Source organism: Cetorhinus maximus, chromosome 2, assembly GCF_964194155.1.
Source record: "Cetorhinus maximus chromosome 2, sCetMax3.hap1.1, whole genome shotgun sequence".
In the NCBI taxonomy this organism is placed as follows: Eukaryota; Metazoa; Chordata; class Chondrichthyes; order Lamniformes; family Cetorhinidae; genus Cetorhinus; species Cetorhinus maximus.
In genome coordinates, this window is record NC_135880.1 from 93,371,349 (window position 1) to 93,392,465 (window position 21,117).

At 42.5% G+C, this 21,117-nt stretch overlaps 2 protein-coding genes across 2 annotated transcripts in view; one reads left to right on the forward strand and one right to left on the reverse strand.

The window, feature by feature from the left end:
- The window catches only part of LOC144695939 (AN1-type zinc finger protein 5-like), a 506,091-nt gene that overhangs the window by 475,577 nt on the left and 9,397 nt on the right, over positions 1–21,117 (reverse strand). The gene's annotated exons all lie outside the window — the stretch shown is intronic.
- tmc2b (transmembrane channel-like 2b) overlaps positions 1–21,117 on the forward strand; it is a 146,152-nt gene that overhangs the window by 121,537 nt on the left and 3,498 nt on the right. Inside the window, exons 17-19 of the mRNA XM_078557940.1 lie at positions 8,542–8,667; positions 13,217–13,295; positions 18,191–18,302. Of these exons, the coding sequence (XP_078414066.1) occupies positions 8,542–8,667; positions 13,217–13,295; positions 18,191–18,302 (317 nt within the window). The remainder of the gene's footprint in view (positions 1–8,541; positions 8,668–13,216; positions 13,296–18,190; positions 18,303–21,117) is intronic.

The following is a 21,117-nucleotide window of genomic DNA, read 5'->3' on the forward strand; positions in this document are numbered from 1 at the left end:
GAAAAACTCAGCAGGTCTGACAGCAACTGCGGAGAGGGATACAGTTAACATTTTGAGTCGGAATGACTCTTCATCAGAACTAAGGAAAAACAGAAAAGAGGTGAAATATAAGCTGGTTTGAGGGGGCGTGGGACAGGTAGAGCTGGATAGAGGGCCGGAGATAGGTGGAGATTGCCAAAAGATCTCATAGGCAAAAGGACAAAGAGGTGTTGATGGTGGTGATATTATCTAAGAAATGTGCAAATGGGGACATTAAGGGTAGAAAGCAGGACGAGCAAGGTACAGATAGCCCTAATGGGGGTGGGGTGGGGTGGGGGGAAGGGATCGAAATAGGCTAAAAGGTAGAGATAAAACAATGGATGGAAATACATTTAAAAATAATGGAAATAGGTGGGAAAAGAAAAATCTATATAAATTATTGGAAAAAAGGGGGATCGGAAAGGGGGTGGGGATAGAGGAGAGAGTTCATGATCTAAAGTTGTTGAACTCAATATTCAGTCTGGAAGGCTCTAAAGTACCTAGTCGGAAGATGAGGATCCTCCGACTAGGTACTTTACAGCCTTCCGGACTGAATATTGAGTTCAACAACTTTAGATCATGAACTCTCTCCTCTATCCCCACCCCCTTTCCGATCCCCCTTTTTTCCAATAATTTATATAGATTTTTCTTTTCCCACCTATTTCCATTATTTTTAAATGTATTTCCATCCATTGTTTTATCTCTACCTTTTAGCCTATTTCAATCCCTTCCCCCCACCCCACCCCCACTAGGACTATCTGTCCCTTGCTCGTCCTGCTTTCTACCCTTAATGTCACCATTAGCACATTTCTTAGCTAATATCACCACCGTCAACACCTCTTTGTCCTTTTGTCTATGACATCTTTTGGCAAACTCCACCTATCACTGGCCCTCTATCCAGCTCTACCTGTCCCACCCACTTAAACCAGCTTATATTTCACCTCTTTTCTATTTTTCCTTTGTTCTGATGAAGAGTCATTAGGACTCGAAAAGTTAACTGTTTCCCTCTCCGCAGTTGCTGTCACACATGCCTTTATCTTGTGCAGAAAGGCTTCACATCTAAGTGACATGAACACTGCTCATCGGAACAAGGAGCCATAGGCAGGGAGACATTCTTGGGAGTTTATTGACAATAGTGAACAGAATGTACAAGTTATTGACACTGGTGCCCACGCTGTGTAACTACATCCCCTAAGCCTTCCTAACCCTGCTTCTACATTTTGGTGCTCCCCGGACATCCACAGCAGAGGTGGAGGCAGCCTGCTGACTGCTACGCCCTGCCTGTGATGACCTTGATGGGTGGTCTCTGGAGGGCTGAGACCTGGAGGGCCCTGGCCTGTTTTTGGGGTCCTGCTGTTTGGCAGTGGCACCCTCCTCAACCTGTGGAGCTGGAGCTGCTGAGGTCACAGGAAGAGGGGATTCAGATGGGCCGGATACTCCCGGAGTCACCTGGATGGATGGCCCCAGGAGGGACACCTGCTGGTCCTCCTCCCTATGGGTGCCCAAGGGCTCCTGGCTGACTCCTTGAGGAGAAGGGGTAGCTGGAGTGAGATCGAGCTGCCTTGTACCCCTCTCGCGTACACACTGCTGGAGGCCAACTGTGATGTCAGTGATGGAGTTCAGCATGCGCAGCGGTGTAGGAGCACCACCCTGGACCAAAGTCTCCATGGCTGCAGCCATCCGACCAGGGTTGATTTCGGTGCATTGGCATGTTGGTGCTATCCTCTTAGAGTGAAGGCTGAAGGACTCCTCCATTGTGCCTTGCAATCTGAGGAGTGCAGTGGACACTCCCTTCTGATGTTCCCGAGCTTGCCTTTGCAGCTCCAGCAACTGTGACATGACCGAGTCCAGAGGCTCGTCATCTTACTCGGACTCAGCAACATTCCGGCCTCCAGCAGTCCTCCGAATGTCGGGGATCTGGGAAGTCCCTGCCTCTGCCTGCTGTGGATCAGAAAGTGTGATGTGCTCACCAGATTGTGATCCCGAGGCTACTCTAAAGCTAGGTCCCACCGAGGTGTGTGCCTGCGCTGGTGGAGGGTGTGGGTGAGGCTATGATGGTTCTTCAGGGAGGGTTTCAGCGGATTCCTCTTCTGAGCTTCCCTCAGGGCTTGATTGGAGGCCCTGGGACATGGACTCTCTTTGCTGTTTCCCAGATGTGTCTGCAAAAGCAAGGAGAGATCATTAGTGCATGGCAGTGGCCTGTGAAACAGGACACATCACTCACAGCATGCCTTTCTGATGGATGTTGCACTGCTAGATCCTCACTTGGTAAAGCACCCCCAACTGCACCATCAGCACTAGACCAGTCCAGACCCTCGCCGGCTGGATGGATTTGTTTTCAAAGTCCATGAGGATCTTGATTTCAGGCACCAGTCTGTGTCCTCGCCCTGTTATTGTGTGCCAGCTTGCCCTGCATGAAAGAAATGGAGGGAGTGTAAGCAGGATGCCTGCCAGGCCAGATGATAAGTATGCCTTGTATGTGTGGTTGATGAGTGGTCCCATGGATGGGATGAGGTCAATGAAGGTGTGTGTGATCGAGTGAATGGTGATGCCCCTTGGACTGGCAGTAGGTGAGACCCCTGTGGATGTGACATGGGTTTGTGAGTGTGTGAGTTGAGAGTGATGAATGACTTACCCTGGCAGTAAAGAGGAGATCATTTGTCCTCCTGCGGCACTGGATGGCTGTCTTCTTTTGCAGGGTATTGGCACTGACCACCATTGCCACTGTCTCCCAAGCTGGATTTGCAATGTTGCTGCCCATCCTGTGGCCAGAGCTGGGGTAGAGGACAACACGGTGAGCTTCCACTGTGTCCAAAAGGCGCTCAAGAGATGTGTCATTGAACCTGGGGCTGCAGTCTTTTTGTCTTTCAGGGCCATGTCTTCTGTGCAGCAGTCCTGGGCTGGAAGCTCTGAAAGGTGTGTGTGCAGCTGGACTTTAAATATGGTGCCCGGCGTGATGAAGCGGCGAAATGGTGGCGTGGCAGGCGAATGAGAGCCCGCCCACCATGGAAATGGCATGTATCTCGGGAATGCATAATTAAAGTGGTGGGTTTGGGACGATATGGCATGAAAAACTGCCATTGCGGCCGGTGGCTAAAACAATTCCGCCTCTTGTGTACAATGCCATGGGAGATCAACTACTGTGCATAAACTTTTGATTTAACTGTCATGAACCTGAGCAGAGAAAGTACAGCTAATGTTTGGAATTGTTGATGGAGAAAGGGAACTGAGGATCTCTGCCAAAACTGATAAAAGTTTGGAATGTTCCTCAGATAGGTGCGCAAATGACTCTCAACTTATGGTTTTCTTGTAAAGAAAAGATTTCTCAGATTCACATCAAATGCAAATCTTCTGATAGCCTGTGAGCTTATTGTTATTGTCATGACATTAGCAGTCCCACAAATGGAGCTGTACAATCCCGAACATAGCAATCTTACTAAGGGCAGAGCTATAAGTTATGATAAAGTAGCATTTAAATTGCTAGAAAAGTTCGGCTGGCTAATAGCTATCCATTTGTCAGCAAATGGAGATTCTTTCATTAGCGAATTATATTGTAGTGTTACAAATCTACCCAGTGAAGTGGCAGGGACATAACTTTAATGAGTGTTTGTAAATGGAGATTCAAAATGCTACAATATATGTATTCACAATAGAAAGTTATTATTGATCTGTTATCTATTCATTTGTGTAACCATTGGACCAAAATACTGAAACTGATTCATCATAGTTCCATTAAAAAAAGAGAAAAATGATCTAAAGTTGACATTGGAAGGTCATATATTTTATGTGAGTGGTGAACAGTGCAAGAGATAACACTTCTCATGAAGTTTATGTCAGATGAAACTACCACAATAAAAAAATGAAGGACTAATATTGACTGTAGTTTGAAAGATGTAATATAGTTGGTAAGCTATTGCAGCTTGTATTACAGAAGTGACCTTCAGAGAGTCAAAACACCCAAATCATTTCCCTTCAGGGTTGTTGTACAATTTCCATTGCTTATGTCAACCTCAGGACTATACTTCGCTGTTGCCTCCCCAAAATGGATGTAAATTCTATCAGAGTTCATATGACCTCCTGCCATAACTTTAGCAGAAGATCAATGGAACCCTGGAGAAATGGTATCAACAGTTGCTTCTCTAGGGTTTCAAGTACTCTTTTGCCAAAGTTAGTGTGGTGGGTCAGGAGAAACGCTGTGGAAATTTCAGGTGTGTGCATAATTTCAATGGCACCAAGGACTTGTGAAAAAAGGCATTTGAGAGAAAGTTCATCAATCCCATGTTTCTGGTAGGAATCGTATTGAAGAGGAGCATAGGCCAGAGTTAATACTACAACATTGACATGCTGTGTGTCTGTCCAAATTCCCTTTGAATGAGCTTCCCTACTGAGAAACCAAGATTGCTATATCAACATCTGTGGTATCACACAGATTGTCATGAAGCTCTTAATGTATATAATATCTTGGAAAATATTTTTCTTTTAAAACAGAGGTTTAGTCTGCAGGTATGTCTTAATTGGATTAAAGCCAGCTAGCCTGGGTGTTTTGATATGTACCAGTTTTGCTTTGGAAGAGAGATAGCATGTATTTGCATTTTTTGTATAGAGCATTCAAGAAGTGGGGTGAAAACTTGATGCCTATCTAGCAGATACCAAGCAATATGTTTATATTACTAATAAAATTGGTACTATGAAAGGGGTTTCATTGTTAAAAGCTGAAGCTCAAAGAGGTTGTTGATACAATGAGAATTTGAATTCAATCAGCAGTGGTAGGATTAATTTCAGTAGTTTTCAGGTGTGCAGGCAGAGGCAATGTGAGATCAAAAGGCAGCTGCAAGCCTCCAACTGGCTCCACAGTGAAAGGAACCACATTTTGAATTCATATGGTGAAAATGTTTTGCCTGGTGTTTGGTTAAGTCTATGGGTTGCTGTTGCCTTAATGAAGATTAGTTTGGGAATTTGTTAAAAGTTATGATGGTAGTAATTTGTAGCCATGTGTACATATTTTAACCTGTGTAAATTAATAAAATATTTCACTTAGTTTAATGTAAAACCTCAAGAACTAGTGGTCTGATTCCTGAGTTTAGAATCGCATCTCAAACATAACACTTAAATTATTAGTTATGACAGCTGTTTAAAGTTTACCTCTGGGACTTTTTAAATAACTCCGCTTTACCAACTGCATCGGTCATAACACAGATATTCCTATGCCTATGTGAATTTACTGATGCTAAAATATTTTGTCTGGATTACAGAATTGATGATGATTTATGATTTAAAATACTCTTTTCTGTGTAGTCGCACTGCTGTGTCACACAGTGCATACATATCAAAGAACCATTTATGCCACCATCTACTAATAAAAGCTGGAACCAATCTGCACATAAATGTGCTATTGTACAGCTCTTTTATTTGACAAGTGATTGCTGGTGCCGCAATCAACAGTCCAACTTGTGCCCTTGGTTATCAGGTCCTCGGAGAGGGTGGGCAAAAAAAAAAAGTATTTGAAGCACAAACAGAATTTGGAACACTGTAGTGCGAGATGCAAGAACATTTTTAGTTCTTACTTAGGGTATACTTGTATTCCTTATCTGAACAAATAATCAAAACTCCAAATGGAGATGATTTGTAATCATTATTATTACAATATGCTACAAGTATGTGGTTTTACTAGCAATATTAAACTGAGAAATATGACTAATCTTGAAAATTTAGCTCCACAATTTATTTCCTCATACTTTTCTCTCTGGCATATGCCTTTATCAAATAATGTTCTTTAACTGACACCTCTTTATGCAGTAATGCACACACCCTTGACTAATTATCCAAGAAATCAGTAGCAATTTAAACTAGAGCATTAATTTAGGGTTGTATTGAAGAATATGGTCTGACATAATCATATTTAAGAATATAAAATCATGTAGTAGCTAGAGAAAACACTCCTTGAGTTTCCCCGCCTTTCATTGGAACATACCAGTCTGAAAGTAATAGTATAAACTGTATTAATTCTATATGCTACAGAAGAAATATTCAACATGCTTATGGAGCCTAGACCTTACTGCTGGCAATATTATTGAAAAAATGCTTAATACAAATAGAAATTTGTTAGTACAGAACTTGAGTATTGTTGAAAAAAGACACATGCTGTTGAAGCTTTTGGTCTTGCATGCATCAGGAGAATTCACAAGAATACCAATTATAAAGAGAGCAACAATTTATCCTGTACAACAGTCAGAGATTATTTAACTAGGGCATTCTCCATGGCAGCACATCTACCAGTCAGAGTCCACTTGCCAACCAATCAGCACCCTCTTATGCAGTGTAAATTGTTATTCCCTTTACTATTTGGTATTCTTGTGAATTGTCCTGATGAGTGCAAGATGAAAAGCTTTGACAGCATGAGTGTTTTTTCTGCAATACATCCATGCACATTCATCAAAATGCCTAATACACCCATGTTTTATTTCTATACCTATGGGCAGCATTTTCCTCCTGTCGGGCAGGGTTGTGTGGGAGCGGGCACGAACGGGCGGGTTCCTGATCGGCGCCCCCAATCGAGGGCGCACCACCATTTTACATGGGCTGTGCGCTCCCTGTGCGGGTGGAGGGGGGCATTCCCTGAGCAGGTCTGTGCGCTCTTTCACGCATGTGCTCGGAAGAGTGCACAGATCTCCCTGAGACAAAGTGCTGCTCAGGGAAATCAGTTGAACTTTTAAAAATTTATTAAAGGTAGGAAAACATTTTCCTGACATCTCCCCTCATGTGACACTGTCACATGAGCAGGGACATGTCCATTACTTTCATTTAAAAATTTTCTGAACACTTTAAATCCCCCATGAAACCTCATCCCACCTGTGGATGAGGTGTCATGCTTTTTTGGAAGGCTGCCTGGCCTCCTCACCTGCCTGCCAACCTTAAGGTTGGACGGGCAGGTCCATTAATCATTTTAATTACTTTTTTAATGGCATTAATAGGTCGTTGACAGGTCGGCGGATGCGTAGTCGGGCTGAACTGAAAATCTAAATGATGCGGGGTGATGTTGGGACGCATGCCTGACTTCACCCCGTGTCATTTTACGTGCCGGCGGGTGGGCCCCGCTCCCGCTTGCCGACCGGAAAATGCTGCCCTGTATTTTAGTAGAGCTGTAAACCCATTAAAATTATGGTAGAAGAATAGGAACATAAGAACAGGAGCAGACCATTCCATCCCTTGTGCCTGTTCTGCCATTCAGTTGGACCATGGTATGTGAATGTACTAAGCATTAATTAACTAACATTGCCATCAACAATTTCTAGCCTTATCAAATGGCCAGGCTGATTTTTAAACCAGCATTGTGGAACCTATACCAGAGGAAGCAATTCATATGTTCAATTACTTACCAAACACTAATCTCTGCTTGATGAGTGACAATACCAATAACAAACGCCGATCTTGAAAAACTAAAATGCTATGTGTAACAAATTTCTCAGATAATTACTTAATTTCTGAAAGAAGACAAATCACAACATTGATTATTTATTGCTCATAGCTTTTATTAGATATCATTTTAAATAATTATCAAGTGGTCCTCTATGCTAGAATCTGAAGAAGAGTCATGTGGACTCGAAATGTTAACTCGGTTTTTCTCTCCACAGATGCTGCCAGACCTGCTGAGTTTTACCAGCATTTTCTGTTTTTATCTATATTCAATGTTGCACAAAATGAGTGTTTTATGATTTATTTGCTCCTCTCAGCAAATTGTTATTTGTAGCTCCATTATATTGAGAAGGGAGGCACAATGATTCAATAATAGCTTTGGAAAATGTGGTTAAGCATGGGGAAAAGGATTAGATATTGCCAAACCTGTGTTTAATATGGGGTAAAATGAAGGGAGGTGAGGAGATCCGCAGTTTTGAATCCTTGTGAAAGAATACGTTAGAGTAAGAAACTGTACAATGCGTCTTAATTTCAACACAACCAAAATGCCCAGGGAGGAGAAATAGCTAATAGTCCAGCATATTTGAGGAAAGAAATTCCCGAATGGAGAGATAAGATAGGAATTGGCTCTTTGACTGCAAGATTTTTCCTGTATCTTGTGCAGGAATGTGAGAGAGCTGCTGAGCAAATCTCTCCAAATGTTTGGGTAGTATTCAAGCCTTGGCCAGACTTGGACTTGTAGATTAAATGTTAAGGAGAATAGAGAAATTTGGCATGTAGTTTTAATGTAGGCAACTGTGAGAGTTCCAGTCAGTTATTTTGGATGGGATATTTAAAGGTTTTATCAAGATGGCACTTTTTGGATTGGACCAAGACATGAAAACTCTGGTTGTAAACTGTTTCTGGCTTGCACAGTAAAAATACATGAACAAATGATCATTAACAGGGCAGTATAATAAATAGGTTATGAGTCTGCATGTAAACTTTCATGTAAGGTGAAGATCAAATGTCTGTAATTTAATTAGACAAATTGCTCACATCTAATAGTCTTCAACCTAGACCTTTTTGGAAGTATTTAGACCACATTTTAGTCTTTTTTTTTACCAACAGTGGGAAAGCTAAAATGTTTGAAGTTATTATGGAAACAATCCAAAATGATTTCCCGGCATTTATTGGAAAGCTCTTCAGTTATGCATCAAATCCAGGGCTGATTCTTCCTGGAATCTTACTCATGGTGTAAGTGTATTTACGTCATTTCTACAAAAGAAAATCTCTAATCACTTGAATGTTAGTTGTGGTTTAACACCCTAAAAGGTAATGTTTCAAATATAAAATCATGTCAATAATTATAGTAATCACTATAAATACTTAGATCTGTTTCCTGACTGGCCTGATAACTACATAACAGTAAAAGCTGTTTAATTGTTGTACTTCAATGGATCCTGATTTGAACTGATTAACTAGTATTGCCACCTCACATTCTGTTAGCACCTCTCTGACTGAAATGCAAGTAGACCAAAGAGCTGACTGAATCAACAAGGAGTGAAGCAGAATGTATAGTCAGCTGTGAGCCTCAGCTATTTTACTTATGCACAAATTTGAAATCCAAATTACAATTTGCAAACTTGAGCAGCCAGCTGTCAAAGTATTTCAGTCAGTCAGCTCACCAGGATGGACAGCATTTGGCTGCCTTGTTAAACATGCAGGTTAATTTTTAAAAATATATTAAAAGAAATTTAGTTTCAAACAGGTTGTTCCTATATAGCATGGTTCCACAATGAGATTGACTGGTAGGTTGTAAGTGATGAGCTTCTCCTTGCGCTTTATTGCAATGCAAACACATTACCAAGACACATTATTTGAAGGCACAGGTATGCAATTAATATATACATGTAGCTTTAATTTTTAGATTTGGGTCAATTTTTATATCAATAATTTACATCAAATTTTTTAATCAATTTTATATTAGTTTAACTTCCTCATTAGTAAAACATAATCCTATCAATTGTACTTTGTTTTAATTAACTATTTGCAATTTACTTTAAAATGTTCAATTCAAAAGAAATAAAAATCCATCCAGCAATCCAACATTGACTCTGTTGGGCCAATTTTCAGGTGCTTGAATTATATATAGATTTCTAAACTAGTGCATTAAACTGCTCCCCTGATAACTCAATGAATTAATTCAATAAGTAGCTGAGCCAATCCGAACTGCAGTATTCCAGGTTTGACCCTATTTCTTTGCTGTTAACTGATCCTACTTTAGCTGCAATATTGGGCACTAAATTGGAAACTGCCATTGGGTAAGGGAGAGTGAAATAGTTCAGAGTTCCTGCTTTTGATTGCTAGAATGACCCCTGCTGCAAGTGTGTGTGCGTACGTAGATACTGGATGAGGGCAGGAAGGGCTTGACGATAATATCCCTATGATTGAGTACTCTGCTAATATTCTTGGACAAGGCTTAAATGGTTTACAAATAAATATGTCAAATTGTCCTTCAATTTATTATTATTGCTTTCCTACATTATTCCTTTACAGTAAAGTACCCCATGGCATATGTGCTAGGAAGAAGATTAATAACAAATAATTTTCTGCAGCATATTATGACATTGATAGGCAGTTAAGGAAGAGAAAAAATACTCTACAAGTTCCATGGCCAAAGTGACTGGCAATAAGCTTTTGTCCATACAATGACTTTATTGGATTTTCCTTAGTCAGTTGATTTCTATATATTTAGATTTATACAGGCGAGACCCTGTCTATATTGGCCTGATATTAGGAGGAGGGAATAATAAATGAATATATTTATGGGGAAAGGCATGCTACATTAAAAGACATGCTGCTCACTAAATGGGTAGCTTTGTGCTGAAGCCTCACATTCACTCAGTATTCAATTGACTAATCTTTGTGTGAGCCTAGATAATAGCAAACTATTTGTCTGTGGAGGGCATCCGAACTGAGCCCAATCTTATCCATATCGAATATGTACTTTCCAAGCAAAGTCATTGGATAGGGGAGGATCAGGGACAGGAACCCTGGCTGATATTTCCCCTTTCCTCATCCAGTGGTTTGATTGAGGTGACCTAACCCAGAATTAAATCTGAGACCTTGCCTGTGCAATTTAGCACAACATCATATAGCACCTATAAGCATTGCTTTGAGAAAATAACTCATCACCAACTTCTCAAAGGACAATTAGGGATGTGCAATAAATGCTGGCCTTGCCAGCAATGTTCACATCTCAGGAATGAATAGTAAAAAAAATCTGGGAGCTAAACTTCTTGCTTTAATGAGTTATAAAAAGCATAAATGATGAAGAATCAAGAAGTATTACATATGTTCTACTTGTGAAATTGATCATAACTTTTAACTTGGAGAATGTCCATATTTTACTTTCAAAAATTTGTCACCTGTTATTTTTAAACCTGGTTGCTAATGGTGGGAATTTCTTATATCAAAATGCAGTGAAGTGATTCAAAGACCAAAAGACAAGGATGCAAATTGATTCAAAAAAGGGAGAATGTTAGAGTCAGTATATAAATAAAGGGAGCTGCAATTCCTCAACCCAAACATTCCGATCGGGATCGAAACCCTGGCCAGGATATTGAGGTCGGCAAGTGGGGGGGCGGGGCCCGGGGCCCGCTCGCTGATGCGTAAAATGACGCGGGATGATGTCGGATGAAACTCCCGGCGTCATTTCAATTTTTAGATCGGCGGGGGGTGCAACCGAATCAGCTGTGCGCCTGCCAACCTGTCAACGGCCAATTGAGGCCATTTAAAAACTAATTCAAGTAATTAATGGACCAGCCCGTCCAACCTTAAGGTTGGCAGGCAGGCCGGGAGTCCTGGCGGGTTTCAGAAAAAGCATGAAACCTCATCCACGGGGATATGTCAGGGAAATTTTATTTTTGTACATTGACCATTTTAAAATTTGGCGTCGATCTTCCTGAGGCAGCACTTAGCGCATGCACGAAGCAGCGCACTCTCAGCTGAGGGAATTTCCCCCCCCCAGCCCGCACAGGGAGCGCATAGAACTTCCTGGTGGACATCACGCTGGGCGGGCCTTAATTGACCCGCCCACGTAAAATGGCGGCACGCCCCCAATTGGGGGCGCTGATCGGAGGCGCGCCTGTATGCGCCCGCTCCTGCACTACCCCCCCCCAACGGGGGAAATTCTTCGCCCTATTTCCAACCCTGGTCAGACGAAAAAATGTACACTTACCTTCCTCCAATTTTTCTGAATGATCTTCAGATGGAGGATCATTCACATCTGACCCAGTGTAGCCGACCTTGCAGGGAGCAGCACAGAGGATCCATGTAGAAGCCACGCTCCTTTTTATGGCACTAGCTGCCATAAAGCTGCTTTGAAAACAGCTATGGAGAGAATGTAAGTGTGCAATGTAAGTGGATAAGATGGGTTAAGGGTGGGTAAGGTAAATGGGTAAGGGGGTAGGGTGGGCAAGGGGGCAGGTGGATAGGGTAGCAGCTGGTTGAGGCTGTATGTGGTAGGTGGGTGAAGTGGGTAGGTGTGTGAGATGGGTAGGTGGCAGGTTGATGAAGTGTGTAGGGTGATAGGTGGGTGAGTTGGGTAGGATGGCAGGTGGGTACAGGGTGAGCTGGGTAGAGGGGTCAGAGGTAGTTGGATCAGGTTGGTGCTAGTCAAGATGGGTCAGGTGTCAAGGGGATGTTGGGTGGTGGGGGCTAGTCAGTTCAGGTCGGATGTGGGGGGGCAGTTGGGCGGTGGGGGCCAGTCAGGTTGGATTGGGGTGGGTAGTCGGGGTGGGGTGGTTGGGGGTCAGGGGGATTTGTTGGGAGGTCAGGGGAGTGGTCAGGGTGCGGTGAGGGGGAGGGGGGGAATCAGTGTGAGTGTTTGGGGGATCAGTTGTATAGTCATCCAGAGATTTAACCACTTTTTTTCTCTAACATTTTCTGACTAACTATCCAAGCAAGTAATTAGGAATAGTCTGAAGTCTCCAACTGTAGCTCAGAGTCGGAGACATTTACGGAGCATCTAGGGAGCAGGGGAATTGCCCATTAAAAGTTCAAACTTCCTGGGCAATTCCCACAGAGTCCTTCTGTTGGGACCTCAGAGGGGTCCTGTAACACATCTGCCATAGCATGACTATCCGGAGAGCAGAAAATCTGGGCCTATATTTCTGTCATGAGTTAGGGGTGAACTGCTGGGAATCTTCTTGGTCCAACCACTCCATTGCCAAGCCCTTTGGTAAATCCAACATCTACATCAGTTCAAAGGTGTGTGGAGCCCACCTGGCCTGAACTTGCATTAAAATTCTGGTTTGTGATTAATTTTCACCTCTTTTTAAAGGGGCCAGATTGGACAGAATTCAGCCTGGGCACCAAGGCTGCATTTTGTAACCTCCTGAGAAAAATGGGTACTTGAGATAAACACCCAGCGACACAGTTCTTGTATTTAAATTGGGGGCATCTCCAAAACCAAACACTCAGTGGGGTAAGTAACAGAGGTCACTGCAGGTGTGATCCTGGAATAACTTTCAGAGTGGCTGGCCCACACGTCTGCAGGCCTTTTATTGTATAATTAAAGGTTTATAAGGGCTAGGTTGCCCATATGAATAGGGTAACATCAGTGTTGAAGTCAATATTTGATTCACGCTTTACAGCCTAGCCTAGCAGCTGTCATCTTATATGTTATTCTGAAAAGGGATTAATAAGAATTTTGCATGGGTATAAAATGTGTCTTTAACTGAAAAAACTCTACTTTATCAAGTAATAAGCTGCCTGACAGTTTAACTCTATTTAATTGCAGTTTAGCCATATACTATCTCAATGCCACTTCGAAAACATATCAACTTGCTAATTTGGAGCTAACAAAGAAGATGCAAATGGTACGTTCATGTTGAGAAACACTCATCCTACATATATCGTTACTAAGTAAATATAGCAGGCACATGGTTTTCTATATTTATGATTTACATAGAAAATAGCTTAAAATGTTGAGGCCTGAAGTTTTGAGCATCTGTGGGAGTGGACTTTACCAGCCCCCTAAGAACAGGTTTGGGTAGGGTGGGGTGAATAGATTGTCCACTCAGGCCTGCAACAAGGCTACCAGGGTTCACCAGGTGGTCTCCGCACGCAGTGGAGAGCCTACTTGCTGCTGGTAAAAATGCCAGTGTTGGCAGGAAGCAGGGGGTGGGGGGGCAGGTGGGGTGGATGCTATAACACGGCATGGGAAGATGGGAGGTGGAGTATCCATCATCTTCCTTCTCTCTGCTGCCATGCCATTTTACCTGTAGCGGGGAAGGTGGAGGGCAGTCTTCCTGCCCAGAGGCCAATTGAACCACTTAAATAGCCAGTTAAGGGCCTCTTCCTGCCAACATTGGCATTTTTACCAGCAGAAAGTCGGCTCTCCACTGTGTGGGGAGACCACCTGAACCCTGGTAGCCCTGTTGCAGGCCCAAACAGACCTCCTGTTCAACAAATAGAGCTGTCCTTGGTGGCAATGGCCATCCTTGTGGCAATACCCCCTGCCCGCACCAACCTTCCTCTCCCTTTACCAGAGCCTGCCTGACAGGCCCTGAGACCCCCATTCCTCACTTCTCTGGCTGGGAAGACTGTATACTGGCAACCTCTTCGTCTAGCTGCAGTCCCAGCAGTGGCCACCGATCCTGGTGGCACTGCTAATACTGCTGAGCTGCTGGGGACGGGTGATTGTTCTTTAAAGAGATTGCAACCCCAATGGCAACTGATTAGTTACCTGAACCCTGGAAAATGCTGGTGGGGGTTCCACAAACAGGCGAGGTGATATCGCCCCCAGCTTCTGATACGTGGTTGGGACCCCTTTGTAATGATAACATTCTCCAGTAAATTTAAAAGGGTTTTCACCTGGTCAATCATGGAACATCTCCTGAAACAATGCCTGCTGTTATACCAGAAAGCTAGTTGAGCCAAACTGCCCTTGCAGAAGTTAATATGCTGTAATCTGCAGTTGGGCTAGTGTGGGTGCAAACTCTTAAAGGCCACTGCCCGCATGCACCTCAAAGGCCCTCATCTGACCATCAGCAGACTTCAGCCACCCATGCTGAAGCCACTGAGGGAGCATCTTGAACGAGTACAAGATTAGCTAAAAATCATTTGTGGGCTTTACAGATGAAAATACTATTTGATGGTGGATGTGTCAGCTATTAAAATGTCACAACATTATAAGTTGTGACTTTGCACCTTAGTTCTGCAATAGCTACTGAGCTTGTTGTGTCAGATGTCATGTTGATTAGTGGATCAACCTGCGTGGATCACCACCTTAATGTGATAGAGAGGCTTGTCTGCTCCATGGATTGCTTGAGTGATGCAATCAGGAGCTCCTTGTTCCTGGTAAAGCCATCCATTGTGGCAAGGTCAAGGGATGTGCCAGACAAAGTGCGATCCACAAAGTCCTCAATGACAGAACAGGTGAAGGAAGACTGCGTCTTACAGGCAGCAAAGGTGGAAGAAGGCTACAGGTGGTTCAGATCATCACGGTTCGACACTTCACTGGATTCTGACCACCAACCCTTCAAGATAGTGTGGACAATGACAGCACCCCAAGCTCCCCACACTAAACAAAGTCAGTTGTGGGTTTCTATCAGGGTCCATTTGTTCAGTACTGTGGTGATGGAGAATTGGCAACAGGATCCAGGCTGTGAACCTGGGGGTCCCTAATTAAGAATTTGCGCACAGGTGAAGGTCATTGGACACCTGTATTGGGACAGAGGTGTCTTTGGGCATCAGTATATATGACAAAGCAGTCCTCTTCACGATACCCTCTGCTCACCCCAAATAGAGAGGGGGCTAGGAAATGTGCCCTAAAAATAAGCTGTCCCACTCTCCCGGCTGGAGAACCACCCCTGTCAGATCACCATCTTTGTGGTCAAAGAAAGAAAACTTGTTCAGTCATATGGATACCCATGGCAGAAACTCATGACCCAAAGTAGACTTCATCCTCCAATTGAGGGACAGCCAATGATGGCTGAGCCTGTAGTGTCAAATGTCATGTATACTAACGTTGATCAGTGGTTGGAAATACTTTACAGGAGGATGAAAGCACTGCAAAGAGTGACTTTAGGACTATTAATGTTGAGGTGTTGGGCAGGGAAGGAGGGATCAGATAAAGCAATTGTCCATCAGCTCTTGCCAAAGAGCTTTGGTAGTAGTCTGTTGCTGTTGCACTCCTGCTTCTGCTCCATCATTCAGAATCTTTCTCATCTGATGGTGGAAGGTCTTCTTGCTGTGCTTGCTCCCTTTACTGTCTCCATTGCACAGCAATGTTGTGCCACAAATAGCAACAACCACAACCCAGAACACTTTGTGAACTGAACAGCAAGAAGCCATCAAATGCGTCCAAGTGGCAGAATCATTGTTTGACCACTTCAGTGATCCGCTTGATGATGGCTCTAGTGGTATATTGACTCAAGTTATACTTCTTAGCCGGCAACTTGGGTTCTGTAGAGTTTTTACCCTTGTCTCCAAGCAACCAGCCTCTGACTTGGTGTGCTGGATGAAAGAGTTGGGTGATGGCAGATTGCCACAGTCTGTAGGCAGTGTGAAGCTACCAACAAAGCAGGCACAGACATGCATAGTTATACAGGTGGTGATCGTTCACTAGCTGACCATAAAGGCAGACACATGAATGCAGTCAATCACAGCCTGAAGCGGGGGGCGGGAAGCTTGCTGTAATAGTGAACCCTACCGCCCTTTCATGCTGGTTTATTGTGTCTGGAAGCTCTGGTATGAATGGACATGCAGTGTTAAAATCAACAGTTTTTAATTATAGCTACTATCCTGTTTTAGCAGCTAAAATTATGCTGCACTTAACAGCCCTAGCTTCTATCATAACACCACCCACACACATAACTGATACTTAAGAAAGTGTTGACACTTTTAAAATAGATTTTGCCAGAGATTGACATCGGAATTTTCACTGCTTTTAAAATTTAATGCTGTGACCCATGTTTTGATTTGAATAAATAATAGATTTGTGCCTAGAAACTTTATCAAAGAGTTTCAATGGCACATTTTCTAACTCTACTGATTTTAATGTATTGGTTATTGTGTAGAATGAGTGCAGTCACAGTAACATTACAGCATTGGTGCAAAGCCATTTCACTTTATGCCAATAGTTATCACACCATAGCCAAGGCCCAAAATGGCACTGAAGTAAAGAGGAGTGAGACTTCTTCTTGGAGAAGAAATGCTTTACTTCAGAGCCCATTTATGCCTTCAACACAGTTTGAGTTACATGAGATAAAAGCCAACGTGAAGCCAAACTGCTTTGCAGCAATGCTAAAATTGGAGTATTGATGCACTGTATAACATTCTCCCATATCAGTTAGTGAAATAACTTCTGAGATTTGTTTGGGCCTTATCGCTTATTTGTTACAATTGGTACCCGGGCGAGTTCCCCCAATTTGTTATGATCCTGGACGAGGTACCCCAAATTGTTATGCTTCCAGGTGAGGAGGTATGAACTGGCTCCCTTTAGTCAACCCCCTCGGTTGGTCGCAACAAGGTTAATTTAAAAAGGGTCCTTTCCCTCGTGGATACCTTTTCCCAGTCCAAATGTATTTATGTTTTAAAATGAGCCAATTTAGCCAGGCTGTCTTTAGTCAAAGAAAGAGTGAGTTTATTAGTTGTTAAATGTGAGGAAAAATAGTTAAAATGCGACACACATACACGCAGATTAGAAATGAGAAATTGAGTCCAAAAATAAAAGTTAAAAAAGATATATGAATCAGTCCTTTGGCTTGTCCATGAGGAATAGATGGTGAAATGTTGTGGCCATTAAGTTGGGGTAATTCTGGTAGTGCTGACTTTGGTAGTTAAGCAGTTAGTCTGGAGAATCTTGGTTCTGCAGGCTAGCTGAAAGGAGCTGTCCTGTTTCCTTTTGCTGATTTGTGACCAACAATCAGAGAGGGGTTTTTACCAGCGCAGGGATGCCCAGTTGGTATTCTTCAGCTGTGACTTTCACAGCACACACACCAGAACAGAACGCCAGACTAGCACACAAAACTAGGGTTACAGTTGGCTTTTTTAAAACCCCTTTCCTTGTGTATGCCTGGAAGGGAAAACAAACATGTATTTCACCTAGATCTTTTTTCTTTTCAACTCAGCTTATGTTCACAGTCTGGAATATAACTCAATAGGAAGTGGTTTCAGTTGAGATGATAATCATGTTCCATTATCTCTGCAACCACAGGACATTACAGTTCAGTTTACATTGTATATTTTCCTTTGAAGTGCCTCTGTCTGAAGTAGGCCATGTCACATTCTATTCTCTCTGAACTAGTTGGTCAAGTAATTCACATAGGAATTTTCCAACAAGCGGTTACCTTACAGTCTCAGCCAGATTTTGCTTGTATGCCCTTTTTAAAAAAACACATCTTACTTAAAAGTTCAACATGTCCATAAGTAATTCGGGGATAGGATCCATGGTGATGACAGGTTAAAAACACAATGCAAACTTTATTGCATTGTTCTTGAGCAAAAAGCTGCCTGTCTACTCCAGTCAGCTAAAATACCTTTTCTGTTAAAACTGATAATTGTCAGCCAAACGTTGAAGTTAGTAAATAACTATATTATGTTACATTCTGAAGTGAATTCCAGCACAATAACATTACTCATGGAAAACAGTGTCATTATCTCTGTGTTACATTTGAACAAACTTGGGATTGTGCGTATTCTGTAAATTTAGTCACATTTTACATTGAAGCATTATTAAATATAGTGTGATTTTTTCCTTTAATAAAAGCAACGTGACGAACAAAAGAACAGAAGGAACAACAAAAATACTGCTAATCCTATGTTGCAAGATTTGGAAGATCTTTTGCCAAATAATGTGAATGCGAGCAAACCTGAATTAGGTAAGAGTGGGAGCTTTATTCCATAAGCTATTTTTTTATGTATTGTCAGATTTTGATAAAAATAGATATCTAGAAAAGACACTCACATTTAAATCTTTATTTAGTAATTACATCAATATAGTTACAAAGAAATTTGATTGAATTTTGACTAGTAAAACAACTACACTGTTTAAATATGAGCTTATTCAGCTTTTAAAAATGTTAACATTTGGTGGTATTACATCAGAAAGCAAATCTCTCAGTTTTAACTTTTGATTGTATTTGAAAGTTCCACTGGAATGGTGCATTAATGAAATACCTTTGATGTCAAGGAATAATGTAAAGCAATAATTCCCCCTTGATGGAGATGATCATTGCCTGGCACTTGTCTGGTGTGCATGCTACTTTTCACTTACCAGCTGAATGTTGTCTAGGTCTTGCTATATGCAGGCATGGACTGCTTCATTATCTGAGGAGTTACAAATGGTGCAATTATCAGCAAGCATCTCTATTTCTGACCTTATGGTGGAGGAAAGGTCATTGATAAAGCTGCTGAAAATGGTTGGGTGTAGGACACTGCAATGTGGAGCTCCCCGTGATATTTATGTGTTTGCAGGTTCTCTGTGCAATATGTGACCTAAAAGCGCTTGACTGAAAGTGTCAAAAGCAGAAACGTATTCTGTTCCTTAACACGAACATCTCTCCTTTTTGTTGGCCAGAAGTGAATAAATTTAGAAAAAATAATCTGGTCGTTAAGTTTCAAAAATGGATCTTTGTGTTGTTGCAAGATCAAAATTGATACAAATTTATAAAAATAATAAAATATTAAATTGTAATGCTATACAAAGTTATATGACTCTTATTGATCTTTTAACTAATTTTAGTTTCCTAAGTTTTGACACCAACTAAAAGTTAATCAACTAGACCATTAAATAATGTAAACTACAGTTTAAGAATCTGAAAAAAAGAAAGGCCTGGAAACTACAAGAATACAATAGGAATTTCAGAAGAGATGGTGACATGGTGGTAAGATCAAAATGAAAGCTAGTTTCAGTAACAGTGACCATGAAATTATCTTTAATTGTCGTAAAAACCCATCTGGTTCACTAACGTCCTTTAGGGAAGGAAATCTGCCACCCATACCTGGTCTGGCCTACGTGTGACTTCAGTCCCACAGCAATGTGATTGACTCTTAACTGCCCTCAAAGGGCAATTAGGGATGCCCACATCCTATGAAAGAATAAATTAGTAGCAGCCAACCTCAGAAGATCCGTTTATTCAGATACAACACATAGAAATAGTCTTTAGCTATTCCGAAGAAGAGTCATATTGGACTTGAAACGTTAACTTTGTTTCTCTCTCCACAGATGGGGCCAGACCTGCTGAGCTTTTCCAGCACATTCTGGTTTTATTTTGGATTTTCAGCATCTGCAGTATTTTATTTTTACAGAGAAATATCCCTTGGATAACTATCAGTATATGCCTAATGGTTTAATTTAAGCAAAAGTGTAGATTTTGAAAATGGGTTAACCACAGAACCCACAATTAGCAATCGTACCTCACAGGATCTCAGAATGTTTTCAGTGCAGAAGGAGGCCATTCGGCCCATCGAGTCTGCACTGACTCTCTGAAAGAGCATTCCACCTGGCCCCACTCCCCTGCCTTATCCCCATAACCTTGCACATTATTTCCTTTCAGGTGGCAATCCAATTCCCTTTTGAATATCTCGAACGAACCTGCCTCCACCACCCTTTCAGGAAGTTTGTTCCAGATTCCAACCACCCTCTGGGTGAAAAATTTTCCTCACATTACATTTACTCCTTTTACCAATTATTTTGATTCTATGCCCTCTAACTCTTGTTGCTCTCTTGAGTGACCTAATACAAGATGATAGACTGAATTTGGGAATGGAGGTTGGGGGCCCATAAATACTGGTGTATCAGTTTTGAGATGCCGTTCCTGGCACTAGCAATGTTCACCAGGGAGTGCGGGGTGGGGTGGAGGGGGGCGGGGGAGGCGGGTGCAGCACAGTGATCTCATCTGCCTCCTGATTGAGGCCAATTTTAGTAGATTCAAAGCTCATTAAGAGCTTGTTAGAGATGGCGATTTGAATTTTGAAGGGAACGCGCACGGTTCATGCGCTGTATGTCGCTGATCAACTGAAGGGAGGTGGGTACCTCTGGTATTATGGGGCAGAAGCGCAGAAGGCAAGGCTGCCAATCACAATAGGGCAGCCAAGCTGACAGTAGAGGCATAACTGTCAGGTTTGGGACCAATAGGGATGAGGGGTAACATCTTCACAGGAAAAGCTGAACCCCAAGCACCAAAAGGGCACGGGAGAGGAAGATAATAGAGGCCATGTACTCAACACAGGATCTACTGCCAAAAATAGAGCTACTGTCCAGATGATCACAGAGATCTGTGCCCTTGTTGCTGAGGAGCTCACACTTTAGAGCTCACTGCTCTGCTGTCAAAGCCACAGTGGCCATGAACTTCTTTGCGTCTGACTCCTTCTAAGGATCTGCTGTTGATCTTAGTGGCTGCACGCCACTCCATCATGTAGGTCACTCATGTCCTCTTTGTCAGACCTGGACTGCACATTCATTTCATGATAGACATAGCCTGGCAGGGACAGAAAGCATCAGGTTTTACTGCCATTGCTGAATTCTCCCAGGTCCAGGGCACCATCGATTGCACCCATGCGACCACCAAGGCACCCAGTGACACGCCAGCGAGATTCATTGTGAAGGAGACCTTTCCCCTCCCTCAACGTTCAACTGGTCTGCGACCACAAGAAGAGCTTCCTCCATGTGTGGGTATGCTTTCCTGGCTTCAT